General features: G+C 39.1%; 1 protein-coding gene and 1 long non-coding RNA gene across 2 annotated transcripts; both read left to right on the top strand.

The window, feature by feature from the left end:
- The first annotated feature begins 1,571 nt into the window (after nucleotides 1-1,571).
- LOC137085352 (uncharacterized) lies at nucleotides 1,572-2,614 on the top strand. The gene is made up of 2 exons (XR_010906968.1): nucleotides 1,572-1,886; nucleotides 2,189-2,614. It is a non-coding gene; the product is annotated as an uncharacterized lncRNA (long non-coding RNA).
- Nucleotides 2,615-3,787: 1,173 nt separating this feature from the next.
- On the top strand, nucleotides 3,788-22,368 carry LOC137084574 (NLR family CARD domain-containing protein 3-like). The gene is made up of 7 exons (XM_067450864.1): nucleotides 3,788-3,837; nucleotides 13,849-13,962; nucleotides 14,236-14,331; nucleotides 14,440-16,167; nucleotides 18,433-18,504; nucleotides 22,110-22,283; nucleotides 22,338-22,368. The coding sequence occupies exons 1-7, from the start codon at nucleotides 3,788-3,790 to the stop codon at nucleotides 22,366-22,368; spliced, it is 2,265 nt and encodes a 754-aa protein (XP_067306965.1).
- Nucleotides 22,369-24,279: the final 1,911 nt, after the last annotated feature.

The following is a 24,279-nucleotide window of genomic DNA, read 5'->3' as shown; positions in this document are numbered from 1 at the left end:
TGGAATAGCACAAACGCTCATCGGTGACAATGGCCCGTGTTTCAGCAGAAAAGAGTGGCCAGATCTTTCAGTGCAATATGACTTCAAGCATGTGAGCTGGAGTCCAGAATACGCTCCGTCAGACGGCAAGGCTGAGAAGGCCGTTCATATTCTCAAGCGAATCCTGAAGAAAGCTGCAGACAGCAATTCTGATCTATACCTTGCTCTGCTCAATCCCAGAAGCTCTCCATTAGAGTGCGGTGCGGCTCCGGCTGAGACGCGGACGAATCGGACACTTCGCACTACACCGCCATCTTGCTCAAAATAGAACGGACGTGTGGAAATGAAGCAGAGGTTCAAGCGACTGAAAGAAAAGCAGAAGTTCTGCCGTGACAGAGCTGCGAAACATGTGCGACCACTGATGATGGATGACGTATGAGAATCAGAAATGAGGAGAACTGGAGCAAGAAAGCCGTCGTCACGCAAGAGGAGCTCCGAGATCTGATCAGGGGAAAACCGGCGATGGACAGATTCTCAGAAGAAACAGAGACTGAGAAAGAGTCACAAGTCTCGATTCAAAGCAATCCTGAGTCTGAGTCGACGGCATTATCTGCATCGTGTGCAAAGGATGAGTGTGATCTGCGCACACACAGTCAAACATCAAACAGTCACACAGTTACACTGAGAAGATCTACAAGACACATCAGAAAAGCTGAGAGACTCAATGTGTGAGACATCGCTTAAAGTTAGAGCGATGAGAAAGTGCCTGTGTTTGAGTTTAACACTTGAGTTAAGATGTTACACTGAATGCAAACTTAGACACATCACAGAATAACATTATGCTTACTGTTGAATATTTCCTTTAAAGAAAGGGGGATGTAATGATATCAGATGATGTTGTTCCCTGAGATCACCACTAGAGGTCACTGTGTGCTGATGTAATGCTGTTGGAACACAGAATGGCACAAACAGAAGAAACTGAGCAGATAGAAATAAAGACACACATGTTATTACTGCACTACAGATTGTTTCATTGCAAAATATTCGAGAAAACAATCATCTGTGATCTCCTCCTCCAGTGAATAGAGACTCATAATAGCACAGAAACACAATAAAACAGAGCTAAACGAGACTAAAAGAGTGTGATGTGAGAGAACAGAAGAGATGGCTTTAAAACATCAGGATTTATTCATTATTTAATGTGTCGCCATCATTTCTGTCCTTTCCTCTCCGTGAGTTTTGACCATTTCAGTAATTCAATTAAAAGTGCAAAAAAGTGATCAGTGCAGGAGAAATAAATGAAAACTGTTCAAGAGTTGACAGTGTTTTTACAGTATGGTTTTCATCTCTCTGATTCTTTCAGGTTTATGTCACATCGCATTGATCCACATTTGGAAAAATCATCTGATAAATGACTAAATTTGATTATAAACATGATCGGAGGATGACAAACTGATTTCATATCACACAGATGTGATCAAACAAAGTCCTCTTTATGATTTATGATCAGGAGCTCTGCAGAAAGAGAAATGAAAGACAAAACTGAACAAATAAGTGAGCCAAAGAGAGCAAAGCAGAAATAAAGAAGAAAAACAAAAGCCCAAACTGAAGAGAAGAGAGAGGAAAACACAATGAGCCTTTGATGCGTTGAGCTCACTCCAGTGGACGGCTGTTCATAAAGCATGTTCTTGCATTGCATGGGTTTTGATGGCATAGTTGCACATCAGCCTCTACAGTGGACCCTCGAGCATCATCAACACATTCACACCGAGAGGAAAGACTCTTATATCCATGGTTCTTATATCCATATCCATATCATATCCATGTTTCCCTCCAATGGCCAGTCAGAAATGCCAAGTTTCTCCAGAATATCCGTCCATTCCTTCTATCCTAGGAGACTCTTGCAGGTAAAAACATGTTGTAGCATCAGCGATATCTAATGAGTCATATCACAGTTACATTTCCCAAGTGTTGATTTTAGATCGGGAGAGAGTTCTGATGAATCATCTGTCCACTAGAGCTATATTTCAGCTAGAGATCATAATCTGACGGTGACTGTTGTTTCTGAAGAGGCTTCATCTGCAGTAACTTTGACTGTAAATAAATGTATTTGTGTTATTAGAATGTGATTTGCATGAACATCAAACAGTAATCTGATTATGTAATGCATGTTGCTTGTAAAGCGTTTCCCCAACACTGCTCATTTCAGACGAGACTGAAAACAGCTGATGGCCAGATCTTCTCAGAGGAGAGCTGTGGGAGAAATGTGTCCATGTTGAGCATAATCAGATTGATCAGCTGATGAGGGTAAATGGACAAACTCTGGCCCACTGGAGGAGCATCTGAGTTGGGTTTCCACAGCTGACCGGATGAAGAGACGTCCTCATGTTCTGAGATCACAGACACGCAAACTTCAGCTTCTGTCAAGAACAACTAACTCTATCAATCGATATTTCTGGATGTATTTTGTCAAATTGTATTGCTTGTTTTTTATTTTATTTAAATACACACCAGCATCTCTTCAGTTTAAATCATAAACTCTAGTGGACATCTGAAAATCTCTGAAACGTGTAAAATAATGACTTTTCAAATCTTGTTTTTCATGCCCTAAGAGCAATAAAACACATCAGACGGAGGTTATCATAATTCATGCATAAAGGATAAAATCATAGGCAATAAAACATAAATGACACAGATAAAAACTAACTGAAAAAGAGCAGAATGAATTCGAGAATAGTCAAATAAAAAAGAGAGAAAGTACAAAAGACAGAGAGAGTGAACAAATTGAGGAATAAATAAAACAAGCACAAAACTATATGAACGAAAGAAAAGATTAAAACAAACAAAGCAACGCGAGTGCTCACGCAAAACTAATTTACCACTTTATTTATTAATCTCCGCGTTCACGCAACAACGTCTGCTCTCGCGCATGCGCCGTGGTGCTCTCGTGAACGCGCGTGTCTGTTTACTCTCGTCACAAATGCAAAGTGAAAGTAAGCTGGAGCTCACCTGTCGACTGCCGCCATATTAAGCAGGTAAAACACGAATACGATACAGGGGAAAACAGAGCTTTAAAGAGTTTAATAGAAACGTTTATCAGAGTTTAATCAGGAATGTCCGTGAGTCTTTCTGATGTTAAAGCTGGAGGATTGGAGAAGCTGTATCTTGTAAAAGTTTGATCGAGGTGAGTGTTCATGTGTGTGACTTCCTCATATTAATATGAATCTCTGGAGGACATTTGGAGTGATTGTTTGTTTGATATGAAATCTTTAATGAAGGGTTTCTTTCACTTAAAGATTTCTTTAGTGTTTGGTGAGGTCTGTGATTCTTCAGAGGTTTAACAGCAGATGTGTTGTATTGGCCATTTCACGCGTTTGTTGGGTTTTGTCCTGTTGGCGTTGGTCCGGTTTGTTTTCCTGTGCCGACATTTTGAATCAGTGTTGCAGTAAGGGGATTGAGTTTATCTTATGTGGAATAACAAATAAACCTTATTACAATCATAATACAATTATTTCTCTTACGTGCTAATTCAATTTATATTGTTGTATATACTTCCAAAAAGTTTATTCCGATTCGCTACATTTATTGAATATAATTTGAAACAAAGGGCTTGTTAATGTTTGTCAGTTTAAACAAAAATGTGTAGTTTGTAATCTACCGAGGTGAGAGTTCATGTGTGTGACTTCCTCATATTAATATGAATCTCTGGAGGACATTTTGAGTGATTGTTTGTTTGATATGAAATCTTTCATAAAACGTCAAGGTTTCTTTTGTGTGTCTGTTGGTCAGATTCTCCTGCAGCTTCATCATGGCTGATCCACAAGGATCCACAGGTGGAGATTTCTCTCCAGGATGCAGGTACTTTCAACACACACTGATAAATATTGTGTTACATCACAGAAAAAGATCAGTCAAAGTGACTAACATTAAATATTAAATAAAAATATAAAGTCTCCTCAGTGTTTCTGGAGAAAGTGAAATGTTTTTATTCCTTTTTTTCTGAATTGTAAAAAACACATTTATCGAAACCATCACACACTTTTTCAAAATCTTAAACACAAAACCAGTTCTTCAAACTTCAACTCACACAGCATCCTCAAAAAAGTTTGTCAAATGCCAGTTTGGACATTCGAGCAGTTTTAGACCATCGGATCATTGTATTGAGATACTTTGGACACATGAACACACACTCCCGCTCGGGGCCACCCGGTTCTCTCTCCCCTTCACTCGCTGATGTTATTCACATCTCTGTCTGCATCCTCCTGGTGGCGTGTAAGATTGCAGTCATCCAAATGAAGAAAAAGTATAATTTGTACTTGAATAAATTCTATACTGTATGCACTGCAAATCTAGTATTGTACTGAATGTCTGTATATTCAGCTCTTGCATACTGTAGTATTGCTAGAAAAGGTTAAAAAAAGTTGTAAAATCAAAGTGCTGAACTGGTTTATTTTGTACAGCTGGTTTGATCACATCATTAGAAATTAGTGTGAACAATTTAGAGTTGTGTGTAAACGATGACAACTGTGTTTTAGTTGTACCTAAACTTTTACCTGTCTTTTTTTTTTTTTACTTTTAATGCGTTTAGTGCATCACAGTGCGTCAGAATTGGGTCTAAATGCCTGAAATTGTTTAAGGTTTTACAGAAAGAGGACAAACTGGTTTAGGCTGTTGAGAATTTGGTTCAAAAAATGGGGTTTAGTGTGTTAAACGGCCTGATCTCAGGTATATCATCTCTATAAAAGTTATGCTTATAGTATTTATTTATTTTTTTAATTAGAAGCATAATAAATGTAAGCTGAGATGCGCAGACCGATCGGCGGCTGACTTAAAGCAGTGCATTCTGGTTAGAAATGTTGTGACCGTGACGTGTCATCAAAGCACCGCGAGAGCGATTCGAGAGCAGCGGCCGGTTCATTCTCCACAGCTTCTCCAGAGCGATGCACGAGCTCTGATGACGACACAGCTGTCCCACGATTGGTCAGATTCACCACATGACAGCGGTCATGTGTGTTTCGTGTTTATTCTGAAATCTTCAGCTCCACTAATGCTCACTAATCAGCTTTTATAACAGTAAAACCTTGCGGGCGACGCTACGGGAAGCAGAAAGTGTCTGACTTCACGTCTCCGTTTGCAGCTCCTGCACGCGGCTTCTCTCGCCGATCGGTTACATCCAGCCACAGCCGATGTCCAACACACCACACTACAGACTATAGTTGTTTTTAGAGATCGCCCGATATGGGTCTTTATTAGTGGTGGGCTGTTATCGGCGTTAACGTGCTGCGTTAATGTGGGACTCTTATCGGGCGTTTAAAAAAAGAAATATTGCAGTTAATCTATTCTCGAAGTTGGGTTGGGAGCTGGGTCTATACTACGCAAGCTATGATCACTTTCACTTTGATATTTTAGTGCGGATGTAGCCGAATTGCACTGTAGGGGGCGAGAACGAGTCTTCAAACCTGTGTATATGCCTACTGTGGAATTACCTCCACATTAAACGTCATGTGCAGACACGGATGCAGCTATGAAGCCGCAGGGTTTGCTTCAGGGAAAATGTATTTTTAAGAAGCTTCCCAATGGAAACCTTGACAAGACTAAAGGGTCCTGCACACTGTGCGACTTTTCAAAATCCTTTGCGAATGTTGCTTGTCAGACTGTACGACCATAATCCCTGTTGAAGCCATGTCACACTGTAGGATCTCGGTTATCATTAATGTCAGACTGTACGATAGTCAAGGCATCGACGATCGTCATAGAAGTCACACTGCAGGATTGTGCGGCAAATCTTCTAACACTGCCAGAATTTCATCTGAGGTAAGATTTGATCGCAGCGCTCATTAATCAGCTGCCGGTGAACATGTCAAACTAACGATCAGAGACTTCAGATTTTAGCCTAGGATCAGAGGAATCTTTTAGGATTTGCTAAATTTTTCTTAGACGGTCAAATCGTGGCCAAAATCGCACCATGTGCTCCCGGCTTAAGGTTGTCTGCACCTTGTGCAATGCAGAATTAGTTTACTGTAGGAGTTCTTCCAGTCTCGAGTAACGCCTAAACCCACACTTTTTTTGTCATTCCACATGAAAAATTCAGCGGACTGTTTACATGAGACGTTATCTAAACCTCCGTCCTCTCCAGCAGCTGGAATGAGTTACCGGTCGCCATAGCTACTCTCATCGACCACCAGGACTTATACGCTTTTATAAAAGCTATTTATTGGTTGTAAAGTGTAATAAACATCTCTGAAAAATAAATTCTTCTGTCAGGCGCAGTTGAAGTAAAAAGTGAGTTGGACAAACGCTGTCATGATGAGTGTAGCCAGGCTATGTCTGTGTCATTATTCCAACATTATCTTCATAACTTCTTACGAAATAAAAAGTTTACCGCTCAGAAAAATGACTTTCCTCTCAACATTATAGCCAGGTTTGAGCGCCGCGCACTTTTCAGTAGTGAAGGCGCGCGAGGTATATCACGTCACATCAACACACACTCAAAAGTAATCGGTCGTTTACATGGTGAAATTCTTTGTTTGATCGGTTCATGAAAAGGTTTATCCACCCCTCTCAAACCGATTACAGTTCCATTCGGTTTGGGCATTTTTATTCCGATTGAGGTGTTTATATGGAGCATTTTCATTCGGATTGGAACGATTGCAGTTCTCCATGAAAACACACCTATTATTTGGGTAGCACACACATTCTGAAAGCCTTCGACAGAATTCAGATGAGCCATTTTAATCTAGATTAATCTATATTAATTCCAAAATGAATCTAGTTTAATCCAGATTTTAAAAAAATTACTCTATGCCCACCTCTACTTTTTATATAATAAATATTTAGAGGTCAGGGCCAGCTGGTTTTTAAGGCTAATATCTTGAAGTTTTCATCTTCCTGAGAACCAGAAAAAAAAGGTTTTGTGAATTTAGATTTTTTTTTAAGGTCATTACATTGTTTGAAGCATAAAAAACAAATGGATATTTTTGGGTTAAAAAAATGTATGTTGTTTGCTATATCCTCTGCTCTGTAGAGGACAACAGAAATCATTTATTGAGAAAATGTAAAAGACATGAACAGGCAAAAGTTTTTTTATTTTATTTATGCTATGTTTTTTATGATTTTTTTTCAATAATGATTCTCATCTATGTTATTAAAGATATAGTCCTAACAGAATAATGATAAACATGCCCATAAGGGCTGGGCTATACGGCCCCCAAAAAATTATCACAATATAATTTTCCATATTAGTAGATATCGATAAATATCACGATAAATGTAAAACCTTTATTTCTTTAAAGTTTAAAGGCATATTTTTGATCATGTGTGAAAGATGTAGAAAATAGACAGTTAACTGTGGTTTAAAACTATCCTTTATTGACAAAACATGACAAACACTTCCCAAACAGGTGAACAGTTTATAAAACTGAGGTCGATTTATTTATTACTAATAAAAGCAATATTAATAGAGTAGAATATTATTAATATAAATAGAATATAAAAAATAAATATCCATAGTCAAATCTAGAACTAAAATGATATAACATTTGGCTCTGCTGACTGCAAACGGAAAGTCAAAGTGTTTTAACCTGTTAAGCTGATTTCTAAATTTTGAAAAAATCCTAAGAAATGTATACTCAGACTAAAACAAATACAGTTTGTGAATCCTTTGCACTAAAAGCATAATTATGGTCTCATTTGAAAGCAGACACCTGGCAGTTTACTGTAAAGTCAAAATGATAATATTTTTTATAATCAAAAAAAGCTATAATAAGCTTCAAAGTTTTGTAAAGTTATTAGAAATTTATTTGTATGAAATATCTTTATGAAAATAAAATTGAAGTGGGCCTTGGAGAAATCTAGAAATGCACTACAGCTAAAGCCACAAGTCTGACCATGTTATATTTCAGATCTGAAGATGATCAGTCTAAAACTCTGAATTTTATTAAACGTTTTACAAGATCGTTTCATGTGATTTTATTTTGAGATATCTCTAAAATATCAACTGATGTTTATTGCCACATCTTCTCAGCTTTCAGTCGCTGTATTGCCTCTATTGTTTAGAGGTGCAAACTGCCCCATTCAGTTTGTCTCCCAGGCACACATTCACACTTCTGCGGACTGGTTATGGCTCTAATTATTATTCTTTTGTCTGCATTATAATTACTAACGATTCTCTATTCAAACTGTTCTCTTCAAACCTCATTTCTAAATCAAACCTCTCACTTTACCCTCACTGAGACTCTATTGAATGCATTTCGTCCAAATAAGCATTTCAGTAGTTTTACATTTAGAAAATGTTCATAAAAATAAAGTATTTACTCAGTGGCAGGTGCATCTAGGGCAAGCTAGCATGTTAGCTTAGCACACCAGCAAAACAACAATTTATACGATTAAAATCATGTTTTATTCAAAACTTGCTTCATATCACTTTATAATTTATAAGTCGAGTGTTTTATATAACAATATGTGATCTCATGTAGCTTCGGGTCAAAAAATCTGACAGAAAATATACAATGCTAAAAGCTATGTGGAATAGCATTGCATTATAAATATCATCTATTATGAAACCACCCAACATGGCATAAAGAACACAGACCAACCATATATTGCCGCGATTGTGTGTTTATTGTCTTAAAACGTGTCTATCTGCATAAAATAGCCATCTGACGATCGCTAGAAAGCAGCTTTGGTCATGCCAGATACTTCCTGAATGTCACATGGTGTGTCTGTCCTTCATGTGTTCCACATGGGAGTGATTTTTCAGTAGTACAGCTTTCCAGCGCCCTCCGGCTGCCAGAATGAATTGAAAACACAGCATATCCCAGTATACTGCTCTCATAATCACACATCCGCGGATTTTGGATAAAGATTGAATAAATAATACTTCTCTGTATAGAAATTTGACTCAAACATGTGAGAATCTATCAATATTTCTCCACATCTGCACACATTTGAAGTAAAAGCCCTGAGGGAAGTTGTTTTGTCGAGTGTCTTCATGACGACCAGAGAAGAGTTTTTTATGAATGGGAGCAAATGACGCGCATATTACAATCAAAAGGTAGCGACGCCCAAGATCATATTCATAACTCCTGGCACATATTAACACATTACGGTCATTATAAGACTTTGAGAATAAAACAGAGGTAACAAAATTAAACTTTAGTCTTAGATCGTTTTAATGATGTATAGTTTGTCAAGGTAATTACTTACATCTGATAGTAATTTTGAGCTAATTTAAGCAAAGAGAGTTTCAGCACGTCCTCGTCCTCGTGACGCTTATCAGGTTAAAGATAATGTTTGTCAATAAAAAAAATATTAAAAAAAATCTTTCTGGTCAGCATGCCAAACCTTATAAATAATAACACAGACAATATAAATAAAATGAAAAGAAAAATCGTAACTGTGGTCAGCAGTTTTTTACTCGACACTATATATCAATAATATAATTATACTTAATTGTGTAAGTAGTAAAACAAAACGCAAACGGGCAAAAAAATGTGTTTTAACTTTAGAAACATTTTGAGTCCCGTCTCTCTTGCCTCACAGTGGATTAGTCCACCACGCATCTCACCGACACACACACACACACCTCATCAACAGTGGGCTGGCTGGGAGAGAGTAGCCTACAAAGTTCAGGACAGGGGGGGTGGCTAATTGGGCTTAAGCCCCGAATGTTTTGTCAAAAGCCACAAATCTTTTAGTTAAAAAATAAATGAATACTTAAACGTTGCTTCATTTCCTCTCAGTCTTTCAGACTGGAGCGGCAAAAAATGAAACAAAAGCTCCGTGTGTGTGGCGGTCGGCAATGCAGCGCACATCACTCAGCTTGTTTGCCAAGGCCAACTGCCAATAAAAACTAACAAAGAAGAATATACATCATCATCTTCGCCGTTGTCATCAGGGATTGGCGGGCTTTTGTATTTCACCGGCGTCGTAGTTAACTATAGTTAACATGGGCACTACACATTTTTTAAAAGGAACACTAAACCTCACCGGCCAGAGAGAGATTCTGCGTCAGACGAAAGCGTTACAGGTTTGTGAATCCGCTGTTGTAACTCTTGAGTTGCATGACTGTATTGCTGGCTGGCTAGAGTTAACGTTAGGTGTTACTCATTAAGGCGAGACACGACATAAATTTTGAGATTTTGGGCAACATGCAAGCTTTCATGTCAAAATAAAAAAAGGCAACATTACACATTTAAGGTGGTTATTTCATTATATTTTGTCACCGTGCGCCTTTAGATTTCTACCTGAAATCATCCAAAGTTATTCTAACGCGAGCTCCGTCTCCATTCACAGAAGCATGTCATGCCTGGTGTCATTATAAAGCTCTCAGTCTCACACACAGAGCTGTCTAATCCAAATATGGGCATTTCCTTTGTAGAACTAACCAACTGGGAAAGTTTGCAGCCGAAAACCACATCTGATTGGTCATGGATTCTGATGTAGCAAAATTGTCAGCTAAGCACAAAGTAAACTAAACTGAACTCTAAAGATTAATAATGATGTTTACACCAAATTCCAATTTCACCTATGCAGGCTAACTTAAAAATAGTCAGATAATGGTTGCCTTTTTTTTATTTGCCAGGGGTGAAAATGAGTCATCCTTAACATTTTTGGTGTTTTGGATTCACTACAGCTGGAGAAATACAAAACAGGTTGTAGGCTCTACTGGGTGATTTTTATTTTTATTTTATTTTTTACTGAGTAACATAATTTTCCCAGATAGTATATAGATTTTTAGGCATTCTATATTCTTTCAAAAAGCCTGAAAAATAGTGCATTTAGCTGAAGTAAATGGAAAAAAAGTCTCCCCGGGGGAGTATGGGCTAAGCCCCGAATGTTTACATCGTCTGGCTCCGCCCCTGGTTCAGTAACTAGTTGAGGAACTCCAGTAAGCTGTCAAGTCTATTTTATACAAAAATATCTCCAAACCACTGAAGTTGAGGGAAGTTTCTTGTCAACGATATCTGTGTCCTCCGAGCTGGTCGTGAGCGCTGAGTTTTCTTCACTATCACTCCTTTTTCTCGCTCCACTTCTCTCCGATCCTCCAATCCTGTCAGTCACTGACTGTAAACAACAGCATGCGCAGCATTACGCTTAGTGCGTAAGCATTATATCGAGGATTAATCGAACTGTTGTCTTCTCCACCCCCACTCACAGAGGGAAATTCTCCGACTCCAAAACAGGAAAAATAAAACAGAACTTATAACATTTGGGCTAATATGTTAGCAAGCAAGCTGCTGATATACAGTCCTTGAAGTAAACTGCAAGTAAGCAAACCTTCTACCAGCTGTAGCACTATGCCACTTTCTGACGGGTCTATGCTATTTGTTTTTTCTTTCACTAAGTGAAGCAGCACTTCATATATTTCCTATGTTTTACTTGTAAACTATGGCTACAGGACTTTGAAATAGCAGAATTTAAGCTTTGTCTTCTAGGACTGATGTTGAATCTTCCAAAAGTTTTGGCTTGGGGTCCTTCACATGTAGCAGCAGTTCCACCGCACCAAGAACACAGGGCAGAGTTTCCGCTAGAAATGGTGCCGGTCAAAGTGATCGGCAGAGGTTTCGTTTTCCGGACATTTTGATGATATGCCGGTCATATATCGCCTCTTAATTAGTAAAGTTGAGGAAAAACTGAAAGCAGTTTATGTAACTTAAAAAAATGACATAATCAGGCCGTATATGCAGCATGTTTATTAGCCTAACTTTCAAATAGACGGAAAAAAAACATGAACGTCCGATTGGCGTCAATCTTCACGGATGAACCTAACTAATACAAACAAAACATATCGTGTTAACTAGAAGAGTATCATTTCATTCGTTTGTTAAATTAGAGGTGATCAGGCGCTCGTTGCCGCTGTTATCAGTCCTGCAGATTTCTCTCGATGCTCGTGCAGTCTCCACACAGACGAGCGCTTTAATCTAATGCTTAAAGCTACACTGTGTGATATTTTCCCCCATCTAGTGGTGAAAAGGTTTATGACCATCCAGTGAATAATAGTTTCTGTTCCTCTCTATTTCGATTTCGTTTTAACTCCTACGGTGGCCGATTTAGTCATGGCTTCCTGTTCGACCTCTTCGGTGAGGGTTGCTTCAAGTTATGAGGTTACTTTTGAAAACTATTATAATTTGCAGTTATTTAATTTGCCAAATGATCTATGATCAAATTAATCTATGTAAAATGAATAATAGTTTTACATTTTTGTTATTTTTTACCATTTCATTGCTAATATCAGCTATCAGGTTCCCAGACGAATGCAAGCTAATCTTAGTAAAGGAACTTTTATCAGTGCTATCGTTATTCTGTATATTGTACGACATCACTAGCGTAAGGCAAACAAATTATAATGCAATTAAAATATTAATCTCATGTTATCCGTCATAGAACACGGATTTATGTAATAAGGTAAACAATAATTTTTCACCATTGACGCGAGGAAAACTATCCTAGACGTCGTTCTAGTGTTATGCACAGCACACCATGATATAATTAGCCAAGCAACAATAAAACTTCCAATATACACAAATAGGCTGAATTAATATTACCTGTCGAGAAGAAAGCAGGCAACGTCGGCGTTCTTTTTAAAATCGTTGCTCCTCATGAGCTCTTTCCATCTTCGAAAGGCCACTCCAATATTTAGTTTTTGTCTTGTTGATTTGCCCGTTGCGTTGCCGTCTTAATTCTCTTTTCCGCTTCCTTGGCGACTCTGATACATATCCCGCAATGTTACCAGGTCCCCGACCCGGGTCGAATTCGGTAATCAATCCCGGGACGTGGTTGCTTTTACACAGAAGGCGACCCGGCAATGCTCCGGGAATATTGCGGGTCCGACGTGCAGTGTGAAAGGGGCTTAAGAGTGATCCTCCATCATCATATAGCAGCCTCAAGCAATCCTCCTCTTCACATTCGACACGGTGCCATCGAGTGAAAAACAAGAAAAGCTTGAATTTACGGGTATGTGCCACTTTGGCAAATGTACTTTCAAGATGGAGGAGCAACATGGCGACCGCCATCCGAACCCTCACCCGTATGTATTTTCAATGGTATATTATAAAATTACGAGAATACTTTATTACTTGAAAGAAGTAAATATACATTAATGAGCACATATATTTTTGAAAGAACTAAGTGATAGTGTTAAAAGAACTAATTCACAGTGTAGCTTTAACGCCGTTGTTTTATCCGATTCTGCAGCGAGAACCCCCCTCTCTGCAGGAACACTCGAGATAGGGATAACACAGGCTATCTTGGCGAGCTTGGTGCGCTCTAGATACATTTCGCTGAAATCACATATGAGGACTTCGCAGGCTGGGGAGAATTGCAATACTCCAATGCCACGGAGCGATGTCATGACAGCGAGGGCATCACGTCGCAGGCTTACGGTATCGATAAGAGGCAGTTTTAATCTGACAATTTTGTCGGACATTAAATTTTTTTCCTGGCCAATTCCCAGAAATTACCGGACAACGGAAAACCCTGACACAGGGCTGCCCACAGATGTGCCTGATTTTAATCTGCACTACTAAACACAGATATCAGCTGCTGCAGATATATTAAAGATGACAAATATCAGCCCAATATATCGGTCAACCTCTAGTTGTTTTTAATTACTTTATTTTGAATTCCTAATATTCAGCTTTGGTTATTTTTTTTAAATCATGCTTATCATTTGTAAAGTTATATCTCAAAAATATTGTCATCAAAGTTTGTGAGAGTGAAACACCACTGAGTTACAGACATGACAGCAAAAGAGTTACAACACTCAGTGTTTTTGATGAAAGAAGAATGCGTTTATATTAATATGGTTCCTCTCCTAAAGAATGATCCCAGTAATCTAAAGGATTAAACTGAATCTGTTCTCTGTTCCAGTTCAGTCCAGCAGAAGAGCTCAAACCCAGAGTCCAGCTGTGTGTCTATGAAGAGTGACTGCTCTATGGGTCACCCAATAGACCTTAAGAGTGGAGACAAACGGCCTGATCTCAGGTATATCATCTCTATTAAAGCTATGTTTATAGTATTTTATCTTGATCTTAATATTTGATTTGAAGTTGTTATACATAGAGCAGTGTAATGAGTTCAGATCCTGTAAGTTTCAGTCTATTAATGATGATCATTGTGCTCTTGTGTAAAGCTCTATGTATTGTATTGATAATACATTCACACACTGTAAAAGCTGTTGGTCTGTTACTCAGTTAATGACACGATTACATCAATATCAGTGTGTCTGATTCTTTACCCTCTTCATTCTGATTTAAGGGCAAATCTTCAATCCAGACCAGTTAAAAACAAAACTGTGTTCACGCCTGAGATTCAACCTCAAGACTTTAATGAAAGCATGTGTCCTGGTTTCAGGTAAAATGTGGGACTTTTGTTGTGGTTTAATTTTAGGAGCTGCAATGACATCACACACCACTCAATTTAATTCTCTAACTTGTGTAATGTGGTATTTTAATCTTACAGCCATGACTCTAAACCTGCTGAAGTCCTCGACACATTGAGATCAAATCTGAGGAAGAAGTTTGAGTGTTTGTGTGAGGGAATATCAAAGCAGGGAAGCCCAACACTCCTGAATGAGATCTACACAGAGCTCTACATCACAGAGAGTGAAAGTGGAGAGATCAATAATGAGCATGAGGTGAGACAGATTGAGACACAGTCCAGGAGAGCAGAAACAGAGGACACAGCGATCAAATGCAGTGACATCTTTAGACCTTTACCTGGACAAGACAAACCCATCAGAACTGTGCTGACAAAGGGAGTCGCTGGCATTGGAAAAACAGTCTCTGTGCAGAAGTTCATCCTGGACTGGGCTGAAGGGAAACAGAATCAGGACGTCCAGCTCATTTTTCCACTTCCTTTCAGAGAGCTCAACTTGATGAAGGACAAAACACTCAGTCTTTCAGATCTTCTTCATGTCTTTTTCCCTGAAACCAAAGAAATGGAAATATCCAGTGATCAGTATAAAGTGTTGTTCATCTTTGACGGTCTGGATGAGTGTCGTCTGTCTCTGGATTTTCAGAGCGATGTGAGGTTGTGTGATGTGACTGAATCAGCCTCAGTGGACGAGCTGCTGACGAACCTCATTGCGGGGAATCTGCATCCCTCGGCTCTCATCTGGATCACCTCCAGACCCGCAGCAGCTGATCTCGTCCCCTCTGAGTGTGTCCATCGAGTGACAGAGATACGAGGCTTCAGTCGCCCACAGAACGAGGAATACTTCAGGAAGAGAATCAGTGATCAGAGTCTGGCCGACAGGATCATCTCACACCTGAAGTCATCAAGGAGCCTCTTTATTATGTGTCACATCCCAGTTTTCTGCTGGATCTCAGCCACTGTTCTGGAGAAGATGTTGAGGAAATCACGGAAAGGAAAACTCCCCAAGACTCTCACTCAAATGTACACACACTTCCTGATCCTTCAGACCAACATCAAACATGAGAAGGACTATGAGAAGAAAGTGAAAGATGAAGACATGATTGTCAAACTGGGGAAACTGGCGTATCAGCAGCTTGTGAAAGGAAACCTGATCTTCTATGAGGAAGACCTGAGAGAGTGTGGCATTGATGTGACAGAAGCATCAGTGTACTCAGGATTGTGCACTCAGATCTTCAGAGAGGAGTTGGGCTTGTATCAGGGGAAAGTCTTCTGCTTTGTTCATCTGAGCCTTCAGGAACATCTAGCGGCTCTATATGTGCATCTCTCCTTTATAAACAAGAACATCAATGTGTTTGACCAGATCACCAAACCAACTAATGGAGAGACAGCTTCACTATCTGATCTCCATCAGAGAGCTGTGGATGAGGCTTTAGACAGTAAAAATGGCCATCTGGACCTTTTCCTTCGTTTCCTTCTGGGTCTGTCTGTGAAGTCTAATCAGAGTCTCTTACAAGAACTGAAGACACAGACAGGAAACAGCTCTCACAACAATAAGAAAACAGTCAAATATATTAAAGAAAAGATCAGTGAGAATCCCTCTCCAGATAAATACATCAATCTGTTTCACTGTCTGAATGAACTGGGTGATCTTTCACTGGTGAACGAAGCTCAACCTCATACGAGCCGTGGAGGATTACGTGCTGTGAAACTCTCCTCATCTCAGTGGTCAGCTTTAGTTTTTGTGTTGTTGTCCTCAGAGCGGACGATGCAGGAGTTTAACCTGAGCAGATTAATTGGACCCGGAAATGATCCGTAAGTAACACTGAGTTCAATCATTACAGTCTAAAACATTATGACCAAAGAGAAACACCGAGATCAGAGGTGTTTAAATCACGGGGCACAGATTGATTTCTGGGATATTGTTCATAATTTGCGGGTGTTTCTCAAACGAAGGCTGTGTCCTAGTAAGGCTCCAGATCTCGACGGCCACATCATCAAGCGCCTCTGAAGGCCGTCTCAGTTTGAAGGATCCTTCGTTTCGCATCTTTAATTCAGCTCAATCACCCACAATCCTTTGCACACATTCACATTCATGAAAAAGACCTGCTGGAGAACGAGTCGGCCCTGAGCTTATCTGAGGTCATTATGAAATGTAAGACACAAATAATGTTTCCAGAGATGAAGGCACGTTATCTTTTAGTTTTGGTGTAAATGAATCACTCGACACTAAACTGCCAATAATGTGAGCCACTGGAGACACAGACGGCTGTCGTTCACTGTATTGCATTCACAGAAAAGCCAGTTAATATAAAGATTTTTAATAGTCAGCTTTATTTATATAGTGTTTTTACAATGACGATTGTTTCAAAGCAGCTTCACCGTGTTAAATAGGAAAATATTGCAACCAAATTGGATTGGGCTGTACAGTCGCTCTGGAGAAAACGGTGATGTTATCTAGGCCTGTCACGATAACACATTTTGCTGAACGATAAATTTGCCAAGAGATTATTGCAATAAACGAAAATATTTTTGTTCTGAGAGAATTTTCATCCAAAATAATGATAATGGCCTAATAATGCAGGTACACCTTTTCAAATATCAATAAACTTTTATTTCTAAAGACGCTTTAGCACTGAAAGCGGAAATCATTTTAAATATCCACAATAAATGAACAAAACAACCAAAAACATTAAAAGCAATGGACTCTCAGTCTGTTCACAAAAAATACACTTGAATAAATACCAGAAACAATTAATAAAATGGATGAAAACTGCAACGGATGATTGTGTTTTAGGTGCATATTAACACTATAAAAAAATTATAATCTTCCCAACTCTCTAGTGACTGGTCACATCTAAAATTTTCAATGGGCCCAAGTGAAATTCTGTAAATGTAATTTTATCAATTGTAGCAATAGTCTGTTAACATTGGCTCAATGAGAAATAATTCATTAAAACAATTGGAAAGAAATTAGTTTACCAACCCATGGTATTGGCCCAATTGTACATTTTAAATTGTAGTAGCATTCCTTTTTAGTTTTACCTAAACTAAAAATGTAATTTGGTAAATTTATATTAGTAAAGCAACTTCACTGAATTGTTTATTCACTGTTGCCCCAAAAGAAATATATATATATATATATATATATATATATATATATTAAAAACTCAAGCCATACTGCCGCATGTTATTTAATACATTTTATTAAATCTACAACAGTATTGTGAAAATACCGTAAATGGTAAATACAATGAACATTTCTGCACAGTAGACCTTGCTATCTCTACAGGAACGTATGTGCCTTTAGCACACAAAGATTGAACTGAAGAATTAACTTGCATTTATCAAACTGCCAACTTCAGTGTAGCTTTAAGCCTTGTTTAAACTCCACACGAGACTCCATTTCGCTTGGCGGTGCGCACGGCAAATTTTGTAACTGCGTGCGGCTCCGCAACCTAAGAAGCTCGAGTTCCAGGCGAATCTGGCCGAGCATGACGTCTCATCACGCCGGAACCCAGTCTGCGTGTTTAGTATACACACATCCAGCAAAAACACTGAAGTAAAGCAGCACCACCATTACTGCGTGCCTTGCTGCTGAGTTTTGGCCACTGCCTGACATCATATACCAAATGTTCCCTTTCACCAGACATTTCATTTCATGAGCAGGATCCGCTTTCATTGAAATGTCACTAGAGGGCGCCGGCAAGTGTCACACTGTCACACTTCACAGGCACACAGTAATGGCGGCAGGCAAGATGGCGGCGCCCATAGAGTTCACGGCGGATTTGTGTATAAACACCTTCCCAAACGGATGAGGCGCAGGCACAGTCAGCGAGAGAGACGAGGAAAACAAACAAGAATGCAAATGGAAATTATCGCGGCCGGAAAAATGATCGAGCTCATTTATTTTTATTGTGCGATTTATTGATTTATTGACTATTGCGACAGGCCTAATGTTATCAGCTCATTTCACACCGTAGAGTTTGTGGCCTGACCATTATTCACCTCTGATATTAATTATTATTTTTATTATCATCATTAATAATTCACTTATTTTTTATCTTTATGTTCAAACAGTGGCAGAGTAAACACAGCAGATGAAGTTCTTCAGAAGCTGCTGCCTGTGGTTACAGCAACTAGATACGCTGCGTAAGTAACACTGAGAACAATCATCTGTGTGTGTGTGTGTGTGTGTGTGTGTGCGCGTGTGTGTGCGTGCGCGTGTGTGGTTACAGCAACTAGATCAGCTCTGTAAGTAACACTGAGAACAATCATGTGTGTGTGTGTGTGTGTGTATCTCTACTGTGCTCTAATATATGTTGTGTGTGTGTGTAGCTCTACTGTGCTGTATTATTGTGTGTGTGTGTGTGTGTGTGTGTAGCTCTACTGTGCTGTATTATTGTGTGTGTGTGTGTGTGTGTGTGTGTGTGTGTGTGTGTGTGTGTGTGTGTGTGTGTAGCTCTACTGTGCTGTATTTTTGTGTGTTTGTGTGTGTGTGTGTAGCTCTACTGTGCTGTAATATAGTGTGTGTGTGTAGCTCTACTGTGCTGTATTAGTGTGTGTGTGTGTGTGTAGCTCTACTGTGCTGTATTATAGTGTGTGTGTGTGTGTGTGTGTGTGTGTGTGTGTGTGTGTGTGTGTGTGTAGCTCTACTGTGCTGGTATTTAGTGTGTGTGTGTGTGTGTGTGTGTAGCTCTACTGTGCTCTAATATTGTGTGTGTGTGTGTGTGTGTGTGTGTGTGTGGCTCTAATATGGTGTGTGTGTGTGTGTGTGTGTAGCTCTACTGTGCTCTAATAGAGTGTGTGTGTGTGTGTGTGTGTGTGTGTGTGTGTAGCTCTAATGTGCTGTATTATGGTGTGTGTGTGTGTGTGTGTGTGTAGCTCTAATGTGCTGTAGTGTGTGTGTGTGTGTGGCTCTACTGTGCTGTAATATGGTGTGTGTGTGTGTGTGTGTGTGTATGTGTGTGTAGCTCTACTGTGCTCTAATATAGTGTGTGTGTGTATGTGAGTTTGTGTGTAGCTCTACTGTGCTGTAATATGGTGTGTGTGTGTGTGTGTGTGTGTGTGTGTGTGTGTAGCTCTACTGTGCTGTAATATAGTGTGTGTGTGTGTATGCGAGTGTGTGTAAATCTAATGTGCTGTAGTTTGTGTGTGTGTAGCTCTACTGTGCTGTAAGATTGTGTGTGTGTGTGTGTGTGTGTGTGTGTGTGGCTCTACTGTGCTGTAATATGGTGTGTGTGTGTAGCTCTTCTGTTCTGTAATATGGTGTGTGTGTGTAGCTCCACTGTGCTGTAATATGGTGTGTGTGTGTGTGTGTAGCTCTACTGTGCTGTAATATTGTGTCTGTGTGTGTGTGTGTGTGTGTGTGTGTGTGTAGCTCTACTGTGTTGTAATGTAGTGTTTGTGTGCGTGTGTAGCTCTACTGTGTTGTAATATAGTGTGTTTGTGTGTGTGTGTGTGTGTGTGTATAGCTCTACTGTGCTCTAATATTGTGTGTGTGTGTGTGTGTGTGTGTGTGTGTGTGTGTGTGTGTGTGTGTGTGTGTGTGTGTTAGGGCTGTCAACGAATATTCTAAATTTTGAATATATATTCGAATAGTTTTAAAAAAACGTATTTCGAAAGTGAAAATTCGAGCGAGCGCCTGAGGGTTCATGGACAGGTCACTGGAGTCGCACTGTCACTGCTGAAAGTTGACGCGTCTTGAAGAGAATCTTCAATCACTGAATGAAGCCTGCTAGAGAGACAGAGACACAGAGACACAGAGAGACAAAAATGTGAAAACATTTTTTTGATTCTGCAAAATCTTGCTACGAGTTCAGCACAAAACCCCAAATAATGCCTGTAGAGCAGAATTAGGACTATACCCCCTGGTAATAACCATTCAAAAAAGAGCCATTAAATTCCATGCCCACTTAAAAAGTAGCGATGAACAGACCCTCCATCCCAAAGCCCTGACCTACCGAGAGCTGAAGCCAGAGAACAACGCCCTCGGCCGACTGGTCTTAGAGCTGACGTCGCAAACTGACAATAAAAACATAGCCAGACCAAACCAAATCATTAAAACACAAAAAGAAAAATACCTCAAACATTGGACAGTTGCAACAGAGAAACAGAGTAAATTGGAATGCTATTTGGCCCTAAACAGAAAATATGAATTGGCAGGATACCTGAGTAAAGTGAGCGACCCTAAGCTGAGAAAAGTCCTGAGCATGTACAGACTCAGTGAACACAGTCTGAGCATAGAGACAGGCAGACACAGACAGACCTGGCTGCCGAAGGAAGAGCGACTGTGTCCTCACTGCACAGAGAAGCAGCTGGAAACAGAGCTACATTTCCTGACATTCTGCCCCAATTATAAAAACATTAGAGACACATTCTATCCCCTTTTCACAACCCATCAGAAAGACTTCCTTCAATTATCAAATATGGACAAACTCCCACTCCTGCTCGGAGAAAGCCCAGCGAACCCAAACCTGGCTGCCAGATACGTGAAGTCCTGTCACGACAAAAGAGCCTCCAGCAGGACAGAGCTAACCACTTTGTAAATATTAGAAGATTGGACATTTTTATTGCTATGTTTATTTTCATGTAATTTTATTTTATTTGTATTATTATTTATTTCGTATAGTGTTATGAATGCTTTGGCAATGTAAAGATTTCCTTCACCATGCCAATAAAGCTATTTGAATCTTGAATCTTGAGACAGAGAGACAGAGAGGTCTGCGGTCTTGGCCATTAGTTAATTTATATATAATAATTATATAATTTATAATAACAATCTACTTGTTTTTGTGTAAGTAATAGGTTGTCAAATATGTATAAACTTAAATAGACAATCTATACAAGTAGTTAATGTCTCTTTGTATTCATTTGTCCTGTTATTGACAAAATGCGCGCCCGGATGTTCGAATAGTTCGAATATTCGTGTTTGTTTTAGAGGGAATATTCGAACGTCATTTTTGAGCAATTTTGACAGCCCTAGTGTGTGTGTAGCTCTACTGTGCTGTAATATAGTGTGTGTGTGTGTGTGTGTGTGTGTGTGTGTGTGTGTGTGTGTATGTGTGAGGCACATTTAGAAGAGTAATATTAGTGTGGATGCCACTCTTCTTATGATGTAACGAGTACATCAGGTGTTATGAAGTGTTAAAAAAATGCACTCTTTCAGACTATTTTTTTAATGTGGAAGTATCTTTTGTTCTGTATGTAAGGGAGTGATATTGCAAAAATTACAGTGTTTAAATAAGTTCAGTTCAGTTTTTCAGTGCTGTTGCTATAATTGTAAAAAAAAAAACTGAAATAACACAATAAATAAATATGTTATTGGGAGGAATGGACTTTAAATGGAGGGACAGAAATCTCTCAGCTTTCATAAAAATATCTTCACTTGTGTTTGGAAGTTAAATGAAACGACGTGTGAGGTCATGATGACAGAATTTACATGTTTGGATGATGTATACAGTAAAGCTGAGCCTTGGAGAAAAGAACTATATATCATATCATATGGTCACAATTTATATTGAAGACAGTAAATTATGATAAACAATAATTATTGTATTTATATTTTATAGTTCATATCACACAGCATATGCACTCCTGTAATTTTCACCAGCAAAAAATAAGATAAAATACAACTTGAACTAATATAGCATTTATATATATTTCATATTGACAGCATTGTGTTATTTATTTATTAAGTGTAAGTGCTCATGTTTAGCTTTGGAGATAGACTTAATGTGTGTCATTGTTCTCTACAGGTTGATGAGCTGTGGTGTCACAGATGAAGGTTGTGCTGCTCTGGCTTCAGCTCTGAGATCAAACCCCTCACACCTGAGAAAACTGTATCTGTCTGAGAATAATCTAGGAGATTCAGGAGTGAAGCTGCTCTCTGCTGGACTGGAGAATCCTCTCTGTAAACTGGAGACACTGGGGTAAGATCATACGTGACTCTGATATGAAACTGAGTCTCTGTGTATGACGAGCAGGGCGGGCGAGAGCCGTGAGAGAACGGTGTGAGGCCGGTGGAGTGATTGCAAATGAGCATCACCTGCGCATCACACTGTGAATTTTATCATTACATTTATTCATAAGTAACAAATTGAAAAGAGGAATCAAACTATTGTTACATTTAGAGCTGTCACTAACGGTTATTTTAGTAATCGAGTATTCTGTCGATTCATTTGATGATTAATCAATTAATCAGATTTTTTTTTGGTAATAAGCTTGACATCAACCAATATATCGGTTTCCCAGTATTTTTTCCCGATATTTAAGCATTTTCCCATTATTGGGTGCACAGTTTTCAAAACAACCACAAGATTTGTCTGTGCAAGCGCGCCATTAAAGCACTGCATCTGAGGGGAAATGAGTCCACAACGGTTCAAAGGTCAAATATCTTGCATCCCTTTAGCCTGGTTAAAACCAGTAGTAACTGAGTTATGGTCTGGCAAAGCTTCATAGACAAATTATTTCCAAAAGGGCGTCACCAACAGACGTCGCTCAAATGCCTCTGGGCGCAATTGGATAGACCTAAAACCAATCAGAGCGATGAAGGAGATGACGATTGCAGAGTGGAGAAACATCTGAGACAGCACTACTTTTGAGTTGTATTTGTGATTTCGAGGAAGATGTTCCAATGGCTTCTGACGATTTTTGCTGATGTTGTAAAAGAAATATGATAATAGCTGATAATAGTGTCCATCACCAATCCATCAACATTTTTGCAAAATTTGGAAGCCCTAATACCATCTCAAACCGACTGAAACATCTCGGATTGACGGTCAGACAGAAAACATCATCTCTGACCACATTTGCCCCCACTGTAAGGCATTTGTATTGCGATTAGAACGCGATTTGCAATATTTTGAAAGTAAAATAATATTGATGAGTCTTTGGAAAGTTGTGTCTCGCGCGTTAGCAGTGCGTCGGCAGGGCAGAAGCAGTGTGTATGGAGAGCGGAAGCCGCGCGCTCCCATTGGTCATTCACACTGGCAGCGTTTGTCTCGCGCAGTTTAACCACTTCAGCTCTGCAGCACATTTTGCATTTTTTTGAGAATTAGGAATATCTGAATTTAAAAGAGCGCCCTACCCACATACATTGGAGTAAATTGATAAAAATGGTCTCATTTTACAGAAAAAACTCTAAATTTTAACACAGTGGTGGAATATGGCCTATATTATATTGTATCTATTCACAATCTTATGATAAACATAGATACAAAATAAATATTTTGATTTATTTTTAATTATTTTGTTATTTAAAAATCTTTATTTTTTTATCATTTTGGGATCCAAGCTTTTTGGAAGTTTCTGCTGATTCTATAATTTGGCACTAAACAGGGGAAAAAAGAATTTTCTTGATATCTCCTTGCAAATAAAAGTTATTGAGATTTATCTGACCAAAGTGTCTAACAACTCCTACTCATCTCCATTGACTTCAACTGGCCACTAGGAAATCGAAAAGAAGGCTCCGCCTCTTCAACTTTGTAAAGGGAGATCTTGGGCTCTGATTGGTCTAGAATCATGATCCACATGTCTATAAAGAGCTGAGATTCTCAGATTTTCTGTAGCATGATGCAATATGTGATGACATCATCAAAAATCGTGGCTAACACTGACAATCAAAACTAGCAATAATAAGAGTATTTGTCTGCATCACATGTTTTGATCTGGACATCGGTGACATTTTACAGTGTCATTTGGCCATACTTGCTCACAGACATGTAAAAATAGTCTCATTTTGAAGCAAACAACCTAAGGAACGAGCTGATATAGGGTTGAGGCTAGTAGCTTTACAACGAGTTTGTGATCCGAACAGGAATATGACTCATGTGTTTGCTTGTTCAAAGGAGTCATTTCCATCTTTGTGATTCTTTTGATAATAAATTTACTGTAAATTATTGGATCGGTGAAATTAACTGCTCAGAG

This window comes from Pseudorasbora parva, chromosome 8 (genome assembly GCF_024679245.1).
Source record: "Pseudorasbora parva isolate DD20220531a chromosome 8, ASM2467924v1, whole genome shotgun sequence".
NCBI classification, from domain to species: Eukaryota; Metazoa; Chordata; class Actinopteri; order Cypriniformes; family Gobionidae; genus Pseudorasbora; species Pseudorasbora parva.
The sequence above is the reverse complement of the archived record's forward strand: the minus strand, read 5'-3'. Positions and strand labels throughout refer to the sequence as shown.